Source organism: Macaca mulatta, chromosome 5 (assembly GCF_049350105.2).
Source record: "Macaca mulatta isolate MMU2019108-1 chromosome 5, T2T-MMU8v2.0, whole genome shotgun sequence".
In the NCBI taxonomy this organism is placed as follows: Eukaryota; Metazoa; Chordata; class Mammalia; order Primates; family Cercopithecidae; genus Macaca; species Macaca mulatta.
In genome coordinates, this window is record NC_133410.1 from 129,577,313 (window position 1) to 129,599,856 (window position 22,544).

Genomic DNA, 22,544 nt, shown 5'->3' on the forward strand with positions numbered 1-22,544 from the left:
TGTTATGGCCCAAATGTAACAGTATCTTTTTTGACTGGAGTCTTACAAAATGCAAATAATACTGGGAAAATATGATCTTGCAGAGGTTGTTCCTCTAGAATATTTTTTAAAATCTCTTTTGAGTTTTAATAATAGTTTGATTGTACTAGCTGATAACCTTAGTAGGCTTTTGAAAATTTGAACTAATATGCAAAGACTATCTGTATTTATTCAATGCTTAGGAAACAGTATTTTCAAAATAAAACTGCTTGGGTAAAATATTTTAAAAATGCACAAAAAAGGAAAATTAAAAAAGAGTTTGAGGTAAAACCCAAAAGGCTTACACATATTTACCCTGTTCCTTGGATCTTCTACTCATTGTGGGCGATCCTGCCTAAAATCCTTAGTGCTCCTGGTCTGTACATTCTCTTGAGTTCCCTTAGTCAAAGCCTAGAATTTGTTTTCTTTTTGTGCAGTTAATGTCAGAAAACTTCTGACAAGGGACCATCTGCAGCTGAATACTTTGGAGACAGTGTTGGAATCCTTATATCGAGGTTCAAAAATTCAAAAGGATACGGGACTTTTAAATTTGGGGTCATTACTGTAATTTGTTTAGTGTGGAAATATACCAGAAAATATATGAGCCGGTGGAATGAGAAAATATTCAGTTGAATAATAGGCAAAAAATTGCAAATGGTCTCTGTAGCCAATCTCCCTAGGTTCAAATCTCAACTCTGCCACTTATTTGTTTGTGCCTCAGTTTCTTGTTTTTCAAAAAGAAATCATAATAACAGCTACCTCATAGAGTTGTTGTGAAGCTTAAATAAATTAATAAATGCAAAGGTCTAAAAGAGTACTGGCATGTAATTAGTGATTGTGTGTTTATTTTTATTCATCTTAACTATCTGTATTATTCTCATTAATAACTTTATATTAAAATGAAGTAAAAACCAACTCAATTGAATCGGAAATGTCTCACCTTCCTGAAAAACCCCAAAAATATTTTTCTTGCAGTGATTTAAACAGCTTCTTCCGTGTTGTAATCATGTCTACCTTCAGTAATCAAGTAAAACAACATCATATGTAAATTTCTGTCAATATCACTGGTTTCTATTAAAAGGAACCAGGGCCCCTTTGCCTATGTCCGCATCTTTTAAATAAATACATTATTGATACATCTGTGACAACTGCTCACATGTAAAATAACCTCCTAATCTAAAGCTAATTTAAACCTCTTTCATAATACTCATTGTGAAATATTTTGGATATTGTATATTTAAATCATGCTATTATAAACAGGAATATCTTTCTAATGCTTTACGGTTTATGAAGTACTTTTATATCTAGGAAGTACTCCAATTCCTAATATTCACATAATATGAATATGATACTACAAACTAGAATGAGAAACCTGCTATAGATTTGTTTTAATGAGTGGAGAAGCTCCCTCTCTTCACCACAAAGACAAATAAAGTATTTTCTTAAGGGGACCTCAGGGGATAGATTTTATGTGCTGCCGAACTGAAGTGGAGGGCTACAGTATTATTTTACCAGGAAGAATATTACTATTATGTGTTTTCTCTAAAGTTTTTCTTTTATAGCTAAGGTAAAAAGTAAAATCCAGGAGCGGTTTAAATTAGAATTGTTCTAAAGGGGATTAGATAAGTCTCTTAATATTTGAAAAAAAATATCATTTACATACAGACCATATGCACTTTAAAAGGCGAAACTGAAAAGAAACTGAAAGATAATGCAGTGAAAAGTTGAATAGAGCAAAATCAACAATAGCTATTTAAAACAACACAAATTTTCCATGTGGAAAGTTCATTTAAAGTGTCTAATTGTGCCTTAAATGGAATAGTTAGCTATGAAATGGTGGTGATGGTGAGTAAGCTGCCTACATTTTTTTAAAGGCATGTGAAACAGATGCTTGAGTCTGGAAAAGGCATAGATAACAGAACGACAATAGTTCAGTGAGAGTGTTGACAGCAAAGGAACAAAGGGTATCCTGGGAAGAATAAGCCACAGCACTAGGCATGCCCTGTGAAGCACTGAGTTACACTTCCTTATTTTCCACCTGTCCTGGTAATTTATCTGCAATGTCTTTCTTGCAAACATACTTGCTCATCAGTATTACTTAATGGTCAAATGCTGACAAATTTGCAGACTCTATTAAAAAATGTTCCTATTACTGGTGAATGTTCTGCAGGAAAAACCTTTAAATATTGTAGTATTAAAATGTTAAAAATCTATTTATCTTGCAGTTCATCATTTACATCTCCTGAAAATTGATTCCTGATTCAAAGAATAAAAACGTTTTTGGGGTTTCAATTCGTGTTTTTTTTCATCTTTTTTTTCATTGTTTTTGTCTTTTAAAAAAATTATCCTTAAATGTCTATCATAAATATAGATATATAACTTCCAGTATATTGCCTTTATTTTGTAATATAAAGTTAAATATATTTCCTTTAAAAAAGTATGGTTTTCATGATCAATATTAATGAAATAGAATATAATCTTACCCTGGTGTGAGTACGAATGTGCATCTTCAGTCCATCATTTTTACTGAATCCTTTTTCACAGTAAGGACATTGATAGGGACGCTCACCTACAAATAAAGGAAGCCTGAATGTCAGGAAAACGTGAAGTAGCAGAACCAGTCCTGTGCTATCACTTCTCATACACTCAGATCCTGGCCACCACACATGCCCTGTGCTACTTCAAGTGGGCTCCAGGCACAGCAGGGCAGACCCAAGCATGGGCTGTGCAGGACAGCAGTGGACTGTGGCCTCCCCTCCTGTGGAGAGGGCACCGAGCCCAGGGCACTTCTGATACTCAAAAATAAACATTTGCCAGTAGCATATTTGCTGCATATTCCTTTTAATACTTGAGTCCGAATTAAATCTCGTAATTTTAAGAATTTGTTAAAAATATTTTATGTTAATCAATTTGCTCTGTCACTGTACTACTCTAAGGGGAATTATTTACCTGATTTATTGACACTTTGTTTTGTTTCATATAAATGAATTTGACTCAGTTAAGGCTGTGAGTTTCAAAAGAATTTCATAAAATTGGTGTATGTTCAAAAGGACCATTGGTAGTTAAACTAAATAATAATTAAGCCACACTTTCTGATATAATCAACTACCTCTCACCTAGAGGCTATAATTTTGAAAATAGCCAAGATGTTTTTCAAGACAAGCACATGCATACACAGCACATTTAAAAAAAAAAAATTCTACTGTGAAATGACAAAACTGTGACAAAATTTAATCTCCAAAAGGGATCTGAAGATGCCCTCTTATAAAAGCCAAATTATTTAGGATGGACAGTAGCTCAAAATCACTAATTGATTTATTATTTCATTTAACAATGTACTTACACAGCAGGATGCTAGACCCTGGCTGCAATCAAAGATCAATAAAATAAAATATTTTCCTTCAGCTAATGTAAAACTTCTGTCTTCCCTTCAGAGCCAGGCCTTCTGACTAGCAGTGTATGTTCTTCCTCTACTCTCTCATGTTCCATTTGGTTCTGATTTTAATTCAACCTGGATATCATGTGCATTATCCCAGTCAACTCCCTTATGGGGTCAACAATGCCCTTTGTTGCTTGATCCAGTGATTACTTTTCAACAAGGCCTTACTTGACCTCTCCCCTGTCCCTAACACTGCTTCATGAAATGGACAGTTACATTCCTGGGTCTCAAGGCTGGCCCCATTGCACAATGGCCTTGCACTGTTCTCCCAAACTTTGTTTCCAGCAGTGACATCATATGGAAGCACCTGCAGCAGTGCCCCTGCCAGGCGGCATTTTCTAGCCTCTCCTCCTTGGGGAGGAGCACCCAGGATTCTCCCTTTGGACCAGGCACTGTAAAATGGTGACAAACACCCAAACTAGCAAGAAACTAAAAACAACAATCACAACACAAGCAGGAACAGGTCCTTAAATGAGCTATCCAGACTTGCCAACTTCTCTGAGACAAAATCAACCTTTGTACTAGGTAAGCTGACCTAGACTTATTGACCTTAGGATCATCATGACTCTGGGAAGGTGTGGCTTTTCAAAGTCAGTAGGACAAAGGCTTGGTAACATTTAGGAAAACATAATCTTATTTTAACCCTGAGTTGATAATACATGCTTATCTAAATTCCAGATCTCTATTGAGCCCCAATCGCCAGGTATAGATATGTCTAACAGGTACCCTCCTTTGGGTATCTCACAAACAGCTTAAATCAGTGTGCATTGTTTTGAATTTGTGGTATTTATCCTTTGGTCTTGTGTGTGCTATATATCCTGTCCTGATTAGTTGTACAGTAAGCAAATAAAAAACTTGTTGTACCTAGTTAGCAAATAAAAAACTTGGGAGCCATTCAAGATAACCCCCCACTTTTTTACTCACTTCTCCCTCCATCCAGACTCTAAGTCACAATGATATCACTTCTCTGATGTATCTAGAATGTTTCTATTTCAGGATGATGATATAAAATGAACATCACAGTAATAGCAGTAACAGCATTGGCAGCAACAGTAGGAGTGCAGCAGGAGCTATCATTTATTGAGATCTTAATCATTTAACTTTGAACCACAAAGGAAAAGGACAGGAAGAAAACATAGCAGAATGCAACTGCTAAATGGTGGTAGCTCCTGCATCACACAATTCCAGATAATTTTTTCATTTTCTTCTTCATAAAGTACAAAAAGTCATTTTTTAGATTTTCAAAGTTTATTTTACTTTGGTGATAGATAATAAAGAAGGCTAAAATGTTTCCTTCTTATTTATGAACAATGAAATCATCAATAAATCAAATCTATATTAGGGATAAAGCACGATAAGAATAGCAACATGCTCTACACTTATGTAAAATTATTTTTCTAGCAAGCCTAAGATAATTTAATATTCATAGCTATTCTCTTTGTATCACATAGCTTTACATCTGGTTTTGTTCTCCAAATACCAATAGAGAGGCCAGCAAACAAAAACAAAAGACTTGCAGTCATCAGGTAAATAATTATGTTTATCCTAATATAGTATACCAGGTTACTATTTCCTGTCATAACAGCCAAAATCCATCAAGCAAAGAAAGAAATATATAGTTAAAGACTAGTAAGGAATTTTAAAGAAGGGAATATAACGAATCCATTTCCAACTTTACCTACTGTCATAATATAGGAATTCTGTCCATAGACTTAAAAAGGCTAACTTCTTTTAAGACATAGCTTTTTTAAATTATTTTTTTGGAATGTGATTGTCCTGGGTTTGAATACTGCTCATCCTCTGTCCAGTTGTAACTCTGAGAAAATCATCCAACGCCATTGAACCTTTGAAAAACTGGATAAATTATACCTATCCTATGGGTGTGGCGACCATATATCCAGATTTGTCTAAAGTAGTCTCAGTTTATGCCTGTTATCCTAGAACAATATAGTAATAGCTGGTTAATTTTACATGTCAACTTGACTAGGTTAAGGGATGTGGCCAGGTAGCTGGTAAAACATTATTTCTGGGTCTCTGAGGGTGTGTCCAGAAGAGATGAGCATTTGAATTAGTAGACTGTGTAAAGATCCACCCTCACCAACGTGGGCAGGCATCATTCAATCCACTGAGGACCAGGATAGAACAAAAAGATGGAGGAACAGTGAATTAATTAATTATCTCTCTTTCCCTCCTCCTCTTCCTCCTCCTCCTTTCCACTTCTTTCCTTTTTCTTTCTTTCTTTCTTTCTCTCTCTCTTTCTTTTCTTTCTCTCTCTCTTTCTTTCTCTTTTTCTTTTCTTTCTCTCTTTCTTTCTTTTTCTTTCCTCCTTCTCCTTCTTCTTCTTCTTCTTCTCCTCTTCCCCCTCCTCCTCTTCCCCTTCCTCTTCTACTTCTTCTCTCCCTCCCTCCCTCCATCTCTCTCCTTGATCTGAGATGACATCCATCTTCTGCCCTTGCATAAGGAAGCTCCCAGTTCTCTGGCCTTCAGACTCCAGTACTTACATCAACAAACCCCTGCTGCTGGTTTTCAGGCCTTTGGTCTTGGACTGAGTTACACCTTTGGCTCACCTGGTTTGCTGAACTTCAAACTCAGGTTATATTACACCTCTGGCTTTCCCGGGTCTCTTGCAAAATGGCACATCGTGGAACTTCTTGGCCTCCATAACTGTGTAAACCAATTCCCATAATCAATCTCCTCATATATATCTATACATATGCTATTGGTTCTTTTTCTCTGGAGAACCCTAATACAATATTACTCCATTTCACTCTCACCAGTGTCTCAATTGGGACAACAGATACAAGGTCACTTGTTATGAATGGAATTGTGCCCTCCCACACCAAATTCATATGTTTAAGTCCTAAACCCCAGTACCTCATAATATGGTCTTACTTGGCAACTGGGTTGTTGCAAACGTTACTGGAGTAGTGTGGGACCCTAATCAAATATGACTGATGTCCTCATAAAAAGATTGCCTTGTGAAGACAGAGACACACAGGGAGAATGCCATGTGAAGACTGGAATTATGCTGCCACAAACCAAGAACTATCAGAAGCCAGGAGAGAGGCCTGGAGCAGATCCTTCCCTAGTGCCTTCAGAGGGAGCATGGCCATGCAAGTGCCTTGATCTCAGACTTGCAGCCTCCAGAACTGAGAGGCGACACAGTTTTATTGTTTAAGCCACTCAGTTTGTGACATCTTGCTACAACAGCCCTAACAAATTAACACAGTCATCCTACTCTTTTTTTTTTAAGATGGAGTCTCGCTCTGTCATTCAGGCTGGAGTGCAGTGGTACAATCTCGGCTCACTGCAACCTCCGCCTCCCGGGTTCACGCCATTCTCCTTCCTCAGCCTCCCGAGTAGCTGGGACTACAGGTGTCCGCCACCACACCTGGCTAATTTTTGTATTTTTAGTAGAGACGGGGTTTCACCGTGTTAGCCAGGATGGTCTCGACCTCCTGACCTCGTGATCCACCCACCTCCGCCTCCCAAAGTGCTGGGATTACAGGCCTGAGCCACTGCGCCCAGCCCAGTCATCCTACTCTTAACAGTGGCAATTACTCTTATCACTGATGTCTACACATCTGTTGCCCATGAGGTCTACATAAACCACTCAGAACACCTCTAGATGACTGGTATTTCTACCCCATGGCACTCCCCAACACTGAGCTGACATATCTGGGAAACTTGGGTAAGTTCAACTCTATTCCTTCATTCCATCCTAGAATGTACTCCAGCTTCAAAGTGCATGACCATGTAAATGGCTTTTATAAGCAATTTATTTGAAAACTATACTGTGTAGTTTGCAAATCAGCTCAGACTCTACATTAAACTTCTACCCTCTTGGTTGAAGGATGCTTAGGGCACTCCTGCATCTCTTTCGGACTCCAAGGACAAAGCTATCTGCTATCTCCAAGAACAAAGCTATCACACAATTGGAACCTGAAGGTTACCTGTACAGTCAACATGTTAATAATTACTAAAGTCATTTTCCTAATTTTCATATTAAAGATAAATTGTTATTCTTAGGTTTTCAAACTCACATTATGCATATGATATTTGCCTTCATTATTTCAAATTACTGTGAAGAATGTTTCTAGGAAATATTTTCACCTACACATAAAATGATCCTGCAGAGAACAAAAACTTATCTTCAATTTTAGTCAACTCTAAGAACACAGGTCACTGTCAGTACCTGGGCTCTGATGTACAATGCGATCCAACTTCAAATAACTACTATGTTTTAATATCTCAGGTGTATTTAGACATTATCTCTATTTTGCTTAGGCTAGTCACAGTATTCAAATTCTGACTAACATGTAAATTAATTAATCTGAAAATTAGCCAAAAAAAGTAGCTAAGAACAAATCTAAATGGAAACAATAACAATAGCTAAAATGTATAGAGTCTATTAGGTTTTATTCTACAGTTCAGAATGCTTAACACACATTAGCAATTTTAATTCTTGCAACAATATTATAATCTAAGTATTCATATCCCTAGTTTACAAATGAGGAAAGTAAGGCACAGAAAGGATAAGTAATTTGCTCAAGATGACATAGCTTCTTATGTAGTGGAGGCTGAGTTTGAACCCACTCTTAACCTCATGCCATCACATATATTAGTAATATGGCTAGCATTTTGCATAAATTGGGTTAGACTTTCTAAAGTTAATGACAAAAACTCTGCTTCTCACAATAACTGTTAACATTAACCAGATCTTTCTGGCTGGTAGATTCCAGCATTCTTTTGGTTATCAATGCTCATCAAGAAAAAGTAGGGGGCAGGTTAGGAATGTGTGTTATGTCTTGAAGCAGTTCCCAGGTGAATGCAAATACTAACATAATATTAAGCTGTGTCTTGAGAACTATACACAGGTAGTCACTTTCAATGTTTAGAACGGAAATACAATATTGGTAAATATGACATACCATCCTATGAGATTTAGGTATTAGATTAATAAAATAGATTTAGTGAGCACAGCAGCATAAATAATAATATTTATGTGTACATAAGCGCAAAACATTTTTCATTTAACTAAAGGAAAATAGATGAGTTCTTTGCATCTCTTTATTTAAATTATGTGCTGACACTGAACAACATTGAAAGCCACAGTGTTTTCTTTGAACAACACATCAAGGAACAAACAGAAGCATGATGGTAACTATAAAAAGTTGATTTTGGTTAATTTTTAAAGATGCCACAAAGTGGATACTCCATGAAGCTAATTTATTCATTCATTAAATAGATTTTTTTTTTTTTTTTTTTTTTTTTTTTTTTTTTTTAGCACATACCATCTTCTAGTTACTGTCCTGGGCTTTGAGAATGCAGTTGCGAATAGTTTCACAAAATCACTGTCTCTTCAATTTTACTAGTGTAATGAGAAAGACAAGAAAAAGTTAAAGAAAATACATAAGATAATTTCAAATGCTGATAAATTATACAAAACAAGGACATAGGTTTAAGAAAGATCACTGGGCTGGAGAAGTGGGCAGGTGAAGGACTTAGCTAAAGTCACTAGCAAAGGCAAAAGGATTGAATAAATGCAGTTCCTTAATGCCAATTTAACATTATTCAAGCAGACTTCTTACAGCTCTTCGTCTTTGAATTGGAGGTACTTTAACTTACTCGGCTTGAAGTAAGTGTATCCAAATTCTCACTGCTGGAACACCTGAGATGGAAGTAGCTTAAAACTACATTATTTGAAATGTTTGGGGGGGATATTCAGAAAACAGCTCTAGAAAATTGGAGCTAGCCTTCCAAAGGCAGCTAGTAGTAATGAAAGGGAACATCTGGACGCCACATGGAACACCTAACTCGACTTGAGCCCAGCCTGGCCCCAACAAGCTACCTTGAGCCTTTGACAAAGAAAATGTATTATGATGACAACCACCCACTAGCAAGTATGGCTAATAACAATACGAAAAAAATCAAATCCTAGTTTAATATATGCCTTTCAGATTAAAATTTATATATGTTACCATATAGATGTTCCATATAAATGGAATATAATTTTAATTAAAGACATCAGAAGAATTCTAGCCCTCACCAAAGGATTAACATACTGTTACTAAAATAGCATCTTAAGAAAATTTGTGAAGGCAGTTTAGGATATTAATCTTACTGATAAAATGATCCTAAAGTCACATCAGTGAATAGCCATCTACTGCAATGTAACCACCTCAATATCCAACATCTTGACACAAATCCTTTCAAAAAATCTATGTTTACAATACATGAAATTAATGAAGAAAAACCTTGCAAATCACTTCAATCTTGATATTCTTAAATTAGAACATGGATTTAATTTAAGCAGTGAACCTGACCACTCTAGCAGAGACACAGAAATCAAAGTTTTGTTGATGCTACTAAATACACTGAATTAATATGTTAATAATGACCATAATCAAACTTGAAGATTAAAAAATGCAAAATTGTGAAGATGATAAATTATGTATCATGTATATTTTACCACAATTTTTTAAAAAGTGTACAGCCAATGTGCCCTATGCTTTGAAACATTCATAAACAAGCAGCAAAGCTTAATGTGTTTTAAATATATATGTATAATATATATATATATATAATTATCTGGATTAATATAAAAAGACCATTTTCAAAAAGCACTTCAATAACATTAACTTGTCATTTAACATATTTTGAAAACCAATGTAGATTTCAAAGAACTCATAATTCCTTGAAAATATGAAAAGATGTATATACAGAAAATGTAATTTAAAATGGAATAAAGTCAAACTTTATTATTTTCAATGAATCCAAATTAAATAATATTTAAAGATTTTGGAACCATAGCTTTACTTCTTACTTTGAGCTTTCTAACAAAAATCAGTTTTAGAGATGGCAACACTTTCAAGTGAAAAAGCAAACCTCAAAAGTGTATGTTTCATGAAAAATACTCTGAGATCATTCCACATGGTTGAACTTTAAAATATATGTATTATATGGGAATTCTTTAGAACTTTACCTTTTTTTCCATGAATATCAGGGGATATTTTGCTTTTGTAGACTAGGAAATAGTTACAAAACAGCAAACTGAATCATTCTAAATGAAAATTAAACCAAAAATGTAATTGTGAAAGCACCACCCAATTACTTTTCCAATCCCACCATTCCAATCCCTTCAGTTTATGGAGTATTTAATAAACTCGAAGTACACCATAGAGAGAAATGAAATGCTATACTGACAAATAGGAGTAACTCAAGTTCATTCTTGGCATCTTTCTGTAATCGAAATACTTTTTTTTCCCTGCAGCAAAAAGAGCCATGAAACCCCACCGACCTCACCGAACCCCACCTTGTTACTCTTGGAATGCTCCATTAATCAAATTCTGAGGAATCTCCCTTAACCTAAACAAGTTAAACCCAAGGACACCATCTTTGAAAGAAGGACAACAAAAACCTGAACTTGACAATTACTCCTTGAATATTTAGAGATCCTCAACTTTTAAGAGCTTAAAAGAGTTTACAGTTGTGAGAAAGTGGGCAATAAAATGTAAAAATCAACTAAGAGAAACTTTACTTCTCAAAACACTTTTTTCATCTGATTCAAAACAAATGGAGTCTGTTTTTCAAAATCTATTTCTTTCAAGGATGCATTATTTACCTTAAGAATCTTACAGTCACAGTATCCCTCCCTCATTTCTGAAGATATTCCAACTCAAAGGACATGAGGTTCATTGGGAAGAAGGAAAAAAAAAAAAAAGGAGAGCCATGTGCTCACAAACTTTTCAGTTGGAAATCATAAAGCCAGATTGGGTGAATTTATTGAGGGCAAAACAAAATGCGAAATTTACTGATGCAAATTTTAAAAAGAAGAATAAGAGATGCAGAACAAAAAGAGGCAAGTTAACGAAGCGAAAGTAAAAGATTCCCTACTAAGGATGCTCTTGCTTAGCCAACAAGGTGTATGAATGACCCCCATTCCATGTGACTTGTCTAAGGGAGCAAGACGACAGACAAGAAAGGGTCTTGATGCGAGTGCGGCAAAAGCAAGGGGACTGTTCCACAAATGGCAGAAAGGTCTGAACAATCCAGACACTGGCCAAGTTTTCAAGGTTCTGACCCACAAACAGAAACTCTTCCCTGAGTGTCCCACACTGCGATGGCAGGGAGGAATTTCAGTCAAGGAAGGAGTGTTCTTCATCATCGATCTGGTTTTGTTGTTAGGGAGTCAGAATTTGGTGAGAAAATTATCAATCATTTCACCCAGTAGTCTTCTATTTTTAGGAATTTCTACCAAAGTTTTATTTAACCCAATATTTATGGGTAAAGTTGGTGAACCGTGGCCATGGAGTAACTAAGCAGTTAAACCTTTGGTGCCTACACACAGAGCAGTTTCCTATAAATAGTGCCAGCAAGGAAGTATCAAGAGTATGTAACGTTGAGTAGCAAGAAACCCGTAAAATTATTCTCTCTCCCATAAAACTAGAGAAGACATAAAACCTTCCCCAGCCTAGAAGCACAGTGCTGATTTGCAGAAGAACAACACAGAGAGTTATTCTGGTGTGGAAAAATAGTAGCAACAGCAGAAGAAAGCACAAATTACAGGAAATCAAATCTTTTATTTTCCAAAAGAAAAATGTTGGTGATGCAAGTTTAATAGAGGTATGCTATTAATATTATCTAATAATTTACCAATAGATAAAGTTGTTCAAACAGTTGATGTAAACTGTGGCCTAGGCTATGCCCATTTTTGAGGACTCTAGTATACCAAAAAAATGAAGAAATGATAAAAATATGAACTACGTAAATGGTGGTATATTTTAAATGATCTATCTTATTAGTCTCAGTGATGATATTATTAATCCATTTGCTTATTGTTCATAGCATTATATTCCAGGACAAATGCCACTCCCTCACTTTTCACTCTGTGCCCCTTAATCCAACCTATAACAAACTTTGACATAGCGCTATAATTTTTACATTAAAAAATTAGGGCCTTTGATACATTTGAAGAAATAAAAAATAGATAATCATATTACTAATGAAAGCCAAAATGAATGTCTGTCTCTTAAGTTGTTAGACATACTTGTCATTAACCCAAAATCAATTGAGTAGGAGCTGAGTATAGAAAAAAAGAAAAAAAAAAACAGTAGAAGAAAGGATACATTCCATCGATGTGATTGTGGATCAGAAATTATTTAAAGTGTCAATATAACATTGAGACATCAAAAAACATGCAGTTCAAGACTTTGCTTACAAGAAAATTCCATTCAAACATTTCTTGGGGAAAACCTGAAGCTTTTGAAGTATGATGCTAAGGAAATCATGTATTTCTATGTCAATTCTACTCAATGTTTCCGTTAACTCTTAGATTATCTGCAGGTAAGAGAATATTTGATTTGGTTTAATGTTAGTAATGAGACACTTAGAAAATAAATATAGCAAAATAAGTTATCTCTCAACATATAGAGGTCATCTAATTCTTATTAAAAATGTGTTAAAATGTTGTTTTAAAATGTTTAAATTTTCATTTGTGTTTACAATTCAGTAATCATCTATTTTTTAATAATTTTATTATTGCTCTATAATTACTTATAATTATTTAAAGCTACTGTTTTTATAATGTTGGACAAATATTCTAAAAAGAATAAATTATCTCCTTTAAAAAAGCATTCAAGACAAAAGAAAAACAGTGGCTAAAATCCAAATACGATAAAATAATAATATACTGATTCTTTATTGCTAAGTTGATCACAGGTATTTATCCAAAAAATTACGTATTTCCTAAGACAGTGATTTATTACTATATTGAAATAACAGCGTGCAAGCAAGCCTGGAACAGAAGGGCCTACACAGCCGGTATCTATTAACACAGAAAGCTGGTTGGAACTGTAGGCAAGTAATTAACCTTCTGGCCCAGAGGTTTAAAAACCTAAAAGCAGTTCCTAGAATTTCTTCCATAATTTATGAACAACTGATGGAATTCATGTCACAGTCCGTGGATTCCCTTGCTGAATTAACCTCAGCTCTCACTGACCCTAAGAAGCTATAAACCAACAGGAGACTGTGCTCTACTATTTCAGCTGACCCACAGAGTGCCATCTCTGTTGTTCCAGCATAGGAAGCCAGATGATAAATTACAGAGCTGCCCTCCAGGCACAATCCTGAACACTCCCCTTCAATGAAGATGACAACACCACACTGTACATGCACATTCACTCACCCCAAACCAGCCCTGTTTGACAGCAAACCCTCATCTATACTCTATAGATGATCTATATTCTGCAGCTAAAGTTTAAGAAAAGATAAGCATGATGACACTGGGAATAGAGGGTCAAACGGTGTATCAAGGGAGTATGAACACCTGTGACTAAATACAGAAACACATCAGCAACGCTAGCAGCAATAGCTCACAGTATCACATGCTTACATTGTGCAGGCACTATGCAAAGTTATTTATATCTTCATTTGTTCCTCAAAACAACACTATGCAATTGGGACTTTTTCTTTTTTCTTTGTGTTTTTTTAGACAGAGTTTCACTCTATTGCCCAGGTTGGAGTGCAACGGCATGATCTCAGCTCACTGCAAACTCCACCACCTGGGTTCAAGCGATTCTCCTGCCTCAGCCTCATGAGTAGCTGGGATTACAGGTGTGCACCACCATGCCCAGCTAATTTTTGTATTTTTAGTAGAGATAGGGTTTCACCACGTTGGCCAGACTGCTTTCGAACACCTGACCTCAGGTGATCCCCCACCTCGGCCTCCCAAAGTGCTGGGATTACAGGCATGAGCCACCGCACCCAGCTGGGACTACTATTATTCCGTTTATCAGAGATGAGGAAACTAAGCTTCAAGGAAATTAACCAGCTCATTAATTTTCATTCAAGAAGGAAATAAACAGAATGGGGTTTGAAGCCCATAATCTGACTCCAGAATCAATACTCTGGATATAAAGGTGGCATTAAATAACAATGTATTACAAATACAAATTTTACGGTAGGAAAGTTTCTCCATAGCTGGAGTTAAGTTCTCAGTTGACCATAGGTAACAAACTATAGTTTCTATGTTAAAGTTATCTTCAATTGGTTGATATATCAAAAACAAAATATTGTCAAACATGATGAAAGGAGTGTATGTAGTTCTGTGGTATGTTCAAGAGTAACGGGAGGGGTTCGGGGGCATGTCGAAGAATAAGAAATAAAAATATCAGCAATGTGATATATTGGAAAAAGTTTAAGCCTCGGTTTAGTTCTAGCTGAACCACATACAAGTTTTATGACCTTAGGCAAATCATTGCACTTTGCTGGGTATTAGTTCAAATAAGAGGCTTGAACTAGATTTCTGAAACTCCTTTCTATTCTAAAGTCAAGAATATTATTTTTTTATTCTAAAAAAGTGGATGCCTTGTGCACGCTTGCCACATTCTCATTCTAATTATCAAACTGTGCAGAATAAATGGACTTTAGAAGGTGGATACAAGATTTATGAAAAATAACATTTTCAAAGTTAATGGAAAAAACAAAGTCTTGTGAGACTACAAAATGGTGGTAATGGGAACAAGGCGGGAGAAGGAGTATGCAGAACGGAATGAAGGGGAAGCAAGGATACAACCAGTTGGTTATTTAAGGTAGTGAAGGATAAAATCAATCATAAAATGAAGAAATTGGAGAATGTTTTTAATTTTAGACACTATCAACAAAAAATAAAAACATAAATACTAAAATTCCTCCCACAACTAACAGGTAATAATCCAATAGCTAATTTGTCACTGTCTTGTAGAATGACCATTAGTCCCGAGCCAATTAGCAAAAACACTTGTTTTAAAAACATTAATATGTATGAAGGAGACTGCCTTTAATGTTCCATAAAAGAATACTGTCACTGTACTGGACAGGAAATGTTGAAAAACACCAACTGGCAAATTGGAAGGAAAAACCATAAACTAGAGTCCTATTTCCTCTTCATAAAACTAAGTGTTATTTGATATCATAAAAAAGAGATTTGATTTCCCAACTTATTGATGGACAGTTTGAATACTATAAAAACAAAATTAAACTGACACCTTCAGGCATACTTGGTATGGAATTAAAAGACTAACTCCATAAAAATCTCATCACACTGCAGTATATTCAAAGGTCCAACTGCCAATTAGCAACCATTTCCTAGAAATAAAAAAAGGGAAATTTAGTAAATATAATTTAATCATTATTTCCTCTGTATGTTACTGCCCACTATAAAGCTTGACTAGGAGAAAATGAACAAGTCAATGTGTGATATGGTTTGTCTGTGTCTCCATCCAAATCTCAAATTGTAGCTCCCACAGTTCCCATGGGTCATGGGAGGCACCTGGTGGGAAATAATTGAATCACAGGGTGATCTTTGCTGTGCTGTTCTTGTGATAGTGAACAAGTGTCACAAAATCTGATGGCTTTATAAAGGGGAGTTCCCCTGCACATGCTCTGTTCCCTGCCACCATGTAAAATGTGACTTTGCTCCTCCTTTGCCTTTTGCCATGATAGTGAGGCCTCCCCAGCCATGTGGAACCGTGAGTCTATTAAACCTCTGTCCTCTATAAATTACCCAGTCTTGGGTATATCTTTAATAGCAGGGTGAGAACAGACTAAAACAATGAGAAAAGATCAATCAATAAATAAAAGCATCATTTGGCTGTAAGCATAAAACTTTCGTAGTACGAAATGATATGACTTTTATTTCCTCATCTTTTATACTGGGGGGTTTATAGAATTTCTGTAATTCTTGTGGTAATTATAATAGCTATATAGAAAAAAAAAGAGATAACTTAAAACAGAATTTGAAGTCAGAAGACTTGTGTTTTATTACCTTGATAGTGGACAGGTCATTTGCTTCTCTGAATCTGAGCTTCCTCATGTAGAAAATGAGAATGGTCCTAGAAATGGCTGAATCCTTTCAATGGCTGTGAAAGGATTAATTTAGATACTATATTTGAGAGAACTTTCCTTTTTCAACAAATTTAAAGATTAAAGAGGTGAGTCTGATCTGCCCTGTCCTTCAGCTTAGAATCTATTCATGGGAAGCTGATAAGCAAAGTACAGTGTAAAATAGCTGAAAAGAGGTATTTATATATAATAAACAATGAGAGCCCCCAGATCTCTACTAGATGAGATTTGCTACACAACTGCAAAAGACTATAATGTACTACACAATTGTTTGTAATTATTCCTGCTCCAATAGCACAGACTTGCCCTTGTCAAACAAAACAGGGCATTTGTCAGGACCGATTTCCTCTATGTTCTTTCTAATGAGAAACTTTAAAAACTAGGAAACTCCAAGCTGAAATCAAACAGGAAGTTTGGTGCTGGTTAACCACATGTTGTTCTTTATTCCCTCATTTAAGCACTGTAACTTTATGGGCACTAGCGAGTTAGATCTTGAACCATGTTATTAATGATCATTTGTTACACGGTTTCCCAACAATTACATGACAAACAACAGGATAAAAAATGGAAAGGAAAGCAAATGTGGGTGGGCCCAGCTCATAGATTGGGAAGTGTAGCATTTTCTTCTTTAATGCCAACACCTCTCAAAGTGAATGCTACGGATTTTTGTAAGTAGTATATGAAAAAATGATTTTATGGTCAACTAAATTTGTATTCAAATCTGGAACTTCTCACTGTGAACCCATGCATCCTTTTTACTATCATACAGGTACTGCAACCCACTTGTAAGTTATTTTATCTATTGAACAAGCATTCACAAGTTCTCTTTCTAAGCCAGACAGTGCGCTGAATGGTAAAAAGTAAGGTATCAGTTATGGGCATGGCCCTAAGAAAACTGAGAACCCACAGACTACTGAAGATGACCACAGGTGCAGGCAATCAGAAGCAGGCTGTGCTGAAGAGAGTAAAGGAGCATGGATATGCCGACCTAACAAGGCAGGGGTAGCGGACAGGTCAGGGAACACATCAAGAAGAAAGTAACATGTAATTGGAGATTGGAGAAAAGTGAAAGAAGGCCAGTAAGCAGTCTGGAATGTAAACAGTGAGGGGTCGGTAGTTGATAAGTCTCATGAGAAAAGTCTAGGGCATTCATTTTGTACAAGGCAAGGGGAAGTCACTGAAAGGGTTTAAGTAGGATAATAAAATGACCCAGTGAGCCTTTTTATCAATTCTTTAAAACTTCTTTTCTAAGGCTGACAAATACTTTCCAGTGCATTTCAAAGAAAATGTCTGAAAAACCCATGAGAAGAGGAAATTTTGTGGGATTCCTTTTTCAAGGAGATAAATCTAGCATCCTCAAGATGTATGAAGCATGAAATAATGACATTCAGCTTCTTCAGAAGACTGCTTCTCTAAGCAGTATAACTGTAAGAAAAAAAAAACAAAACAACAAAATGTCTGCTTACATTTAGGGAATAGAAGTCTTCCTGTTGAAAGAATCATGCTCTGGCGGAGATGTGCACAAGACTTAAGCTATGAAGCTAGATGTTAAGGGAACAATTCTCTGGTCCACTTAAGTGGTAGCTGCATCTACACGGTTGCTGTCATTGGAATAAAACATCCCTATTTATTTATTTATTTGTTTATTTTTTGAGGTCTAGTCTCATTCTGTAGCCCAGGCCAGAGTGCAGTGGCGTGATCTCGGTTCACTGCAACCTCCGCCTTCCAGGTCCAAGCGGTTCTCCCACCTCAGCCTACCAAGTAGCTGGGATTACAGGTACCCAACGCCACGGCTAATTTTTGTATTTTCAGTAGAGATGGGGTTTCCCCACATTGGCCAGGCTGGTCTCAAACTCCTGACCTCAGGTGATCTGCCCACCTCAACCTCCCAAAGTGCTGAGATTACAGGCGTGAGTCACCGCACCTGACCCCTATTTATTTTTAAATATGAAAATTTCAAACATGAGGAAATGTTGAAAGAATAGTACAGTGAACACTGTATAAACTCACTTAGGTTTAATATTTATTAACATTTCACCAAATTTGCTTTCTCCTACTCATTTCTCTTTTTTTACATGTATTTTTATATGCCCTCCTTCTTCCTGGTCCATTTGAGAATAAGATGCAGAGAAGTTTCACACCTAAGTATTTTAGCACAAATCTTATAATAACAGTTACTTGCACAATCATGATATATACACTAAATATTTGTATTATACAAGAGAAATTATTATAAAAATTAGAAAACAGAAAATCATAAAGAAAATTAAAACTAACCATATTTATAACATAGAAATAAAAGTAGTTAATAATTTAGTAGATAACTTTTCAGTTTTTTAAATACAAATGCTTTATTCTTACAAAAATATATCCTTCTGTTTTTGTAACTTATCTTTCTCATTTCTTTTCATGTTAATTAGTATATATCCATATCACTTTTATTACCCATATAATAGTCCAGTTTACAGATATACCATAAATTATGAGTTCTTTCAATGTTAAATATGTAGGATCTTTTCCAATTTTTGCCATTATAAACAGTTTTTCAAGGAACATAACAATGTCCTTTTTATAAAACAAACATTGTTGCCCGTAACCTCTTTTCAGACTTAGGAATCAAGTATACTTTGGATTTATGCCTAATAAATAAAGCAGTACAAATATTAAAAGCCAAGGATAAGTTTTTATGTGGCAAGGCAAACAATTTATCAACTGTATTTTGGAGGTTAGTATGGTTTAATTTCAAGGAAAAAATTGGTGGGACATAAACAGTTCAGAATTTTAAATACCACCAAATAATATTTTTTCAATTGAGTTGTCATTTAAACATATATTAAAAAGAATGCTTAGCCTTTAAAAAGAAAACTCTTAGTTAATCAGCAACATAGCCATCTAAAATGCATTTTCCCCAAATTAATATATTAAGAAAATTCCATGATTAAAAGTATGCTAAACACCATGATATTAAGTTAATTCCTTATCAATAGTCAACCAAGATTATATCTACAAAACTAAGTTATGAAAATTTCAGCATGTTCAGCAATTTAAGATCTTGATAAAGTTGGAAGAAATAAAAGGGAAAGGTATTGAACATGAAAATTCTCAATATGATGTCCTGTAAATAAACCTAAGAAGAAATGTAGAAAATAATATAAGAGGTTATATCATTCAGTAAAGGCTTGCCACAGTATATTAATAAACACAATTCATTGAACTTTGGAAAAGTAGTCTTAACAAGGAGTGATATTATAGAAGAATTTTAGAAAGTATGCTTATGTCAATGAACTGACCATCTACTATGAACTAGCACTAAGTATTTTACATACATGATTTCATTTATTCTTCACAAAAATGTACAATGTAAAACAGGACTTAGAGACATGAAGAAATTTGCTTAAAAGTATATGACTAACTAGTGGCGGGGGCTAGGATTTGAACTCAAGCCAGCTGTCCCAAAGCCCCTGCTGTTTCCATTATGCAAGACTGACTCCCATGGCAGAGGAGGGTATAACAGGAAACACACTGAGACCTGTTTCTACTAATCACGGCAACTCCCCAGGCGGGAAAAGTTATTCAATCTCATGAGAACTCAGAGTCCCCTGAACCCTAACTACATAATTTCAAATATCAGCAAAAACATTACTGATAGGATGATCTTTTATCAAATTTCTATCTTTTGCTATCTGCAGGCAGGTTTTGGAGTTGAGTTCTAGAATATATCTACAAGTAAGCCCAAATTTAGAAAGTCTTAATGTTTTTCTATTTACAGTCATAAACACAATAATATCAGCCCAACAGTGAACAGTTCCTGTGCAAAAGTAGAGTCAAAGTTGGCAAACCTACTCATCAACTGACTTCTGCAGCAAAGGCAATGCCAATGGACATTAACATGTTGCAGTGGCAGCAACAGCAGTGGCAAAAGCTTGAAAATTTATTATCAAGAATGCCGCAGCAACAGTTGGAAGCAATACCAGTCTGAGAAATCAAGTGAGAGAAATGGGCCCAGTTAAACAGAATAGCCTCTGTCAGCTGGGTTCTTATTCACAGGGGCCAACACATATTTCACACAAATTGCTTTTTCCTAGGTATTTATCATTGGCCAGGGGGCCCTTCAAGAGTATTTGTTCCCCAAATATGGCCTGAGTACTCCTGGGAATCACCAAGACTCTTTACAAGGTCTGCAAGGTCAAAATTACTTTCATAATATTACTATTATGTTATTTGTCTTTTTCACCATGTTGACATTTACTCTAATGGCATAAAAGTAATGGTGAGTAAAATTGGTAACTGCTAGTGACCTCAATTTGTAATACTAGTCACTGTAGTCTTCACAGTCACAACTCACAGTAGAAATGAATGCCAGTTTCACTTGAGAACATCTATGATTAAGTAAAACATATTAATATGTTTAAATAAACGTATTTATTAAGTTCTAGCCTTTGTGTGTCATCTTTTTAATATTTGGAAATTAAGCAGAAAGCACTTGTAACGCATGCTGATGTATGAAAGTTGTCTCAAGGAAAAGCACTTGAGTGATTGAGTTGCAAGCTGACCTGGCAGTTTTTTTCACGGAACACCATTTTTATATGAAACAAAATGACTGATAGACAAATTATGGTTATTAAACATTTTGTGCACATTTGTTCTTTGAATATAAAAGAAGTGAGCCTGTCATTGAAAAAAATAAAGAAAAAAGGAAATGATAGGAATTGTTAGGAAATATAGGAATTACAGCAGTCAAGCAAAATTTAGAATGCTCCCAAGTGCTTGAAGGCTTCTGAATATTTAGGCTATGTAATGAGATCAGCAATGATATTAACATATCATCCCCTGAATAAGATAAAACGTTCTTCCTCTAAGTAAAGTAAAACATAAAAGATCTGCATAATTTAGTGAGCCAATATTTTCCAAGTTATCTGTAACATGATGATGTTACAGAATCATGCATGGGTAAAAGATCATTCGAACTGCAACACAGACCAACTGATTCTACTGTCACAGAATAGGCAAAACTCACTGAGATAATTTTAGGTTCCACACAACAATAAGCCTTTAAAAACACTAGCCCTTTTTGAGTTTTAGTGCAGGAATAATATCCAAGGTAATATCATCCACTGTAATAACATCCAAAATTATTTGACAACTATTAAAATACTTTCCCCTTCTAACTACATATCCATGAGGCCAGATTTTCTTCATATTCTGCATCCTGCTGCAATCAAAAGATACTGCAGCAGGATGAGTGAAGAAATAGATATGAGAATCCAGCTGTCTCCTCTTAAACCAGATAGACTTTCAGAAATGTAAAACAACTTCTCCTTTCACACTAAATGATTTCTAGTTTAGAAAATGCAGGTATTTTCTATAAAAATATGTATGCTAACATGTAATGGGTATAATATTGTTATTTTTAGTAAATTAACAAGTAAACATTTTTAAATTTTCTAATATGGTAAACAGCTTTAATTTCTAATATGGCAAATAGTTATAGATATAACCCACATAAACAAAAGCTTTCCAGAATCCTCGATTATTTTTAAGAGTGGTACACAGTGATGAGGCCACAACATGAGCATCACTGATTCAAAGAACACTGCTCCACAGAGGCTGCATCAGCTGTCCTCTCCTGACTGTCCCCACCTTGCCTTCACTCGTGGTCCTTGCCACTTCATTGTGTCCTCTCTAAATAATGTATAACTAAATACTTCTTGAAGAATAGGTCGTGACCATCACCTTCATCATGTGATAGCACACCCATAAAGTGCTACACCTAGCACTGAAAAACAGCTGAATAAAACCAGGTGACTTCATAAGGAAAAGTAATGCAGGGAGAAGAAAACACCGTATTTACAGAATCAAAACATTTGGAGCTCTGCTTTCATACTAGTGAAATAACTGCATAAAACCATGTGATTACTGAACCAGACTGTAGCCTGGGAGGGCAAATGAATGCTTATCATTTGAGGGACAGGACAAAGCAAATAAAAGGGAAGCGAAAGCATCATTTGTCCATGCAGGAAAACAAATTTGTGCCAGGGCTGTTATGGAGGCCCAGATGCCAGCCACCAACCACTTCCAACCACTTCCAACACAACCTCAGCCACACTGCTAGGCAGTGGTCAATGAGGGCACAGGCTTGACATCAAAATAACCCAAAGAAGAACTGTAAAATGAGAAAGTATAATAAGTTTTATTTTAAACAGAA

The 22,544-nt window shown here is 35.6% G+C and overlaps 1 protein-coding gene across 5 annotated transcripts in view; it reads right to left on the reverse strand.

The window, feature by feature from the left end:
- Positions 1-22,544, reverse strand: part of PRDM5 (PR/SET domain 5) — a 222,491-nt gene that overhangs the window by 55,716 nt on the left and 144,231 nt on the right. For 4 of the 5 annotated variants that reach the window (XM_015139147.3, XM_015139146.3, XM_078002699.1 and 1 more), the window contains one exon: positions 2,502-2,587. The exons of the other annotated variant lie outside the window; for it this stretch is intronic. In XM_015139147.3, coding sequence (XP_014994633.3) covers positions 2,502-2,587 — 86 coding nt within the window. The remainder of the gene's footprint in view (positions 1-2,501; positions 2,588-22,544) is intronic. 5 annotated transcript variants of the gene reach the window in all.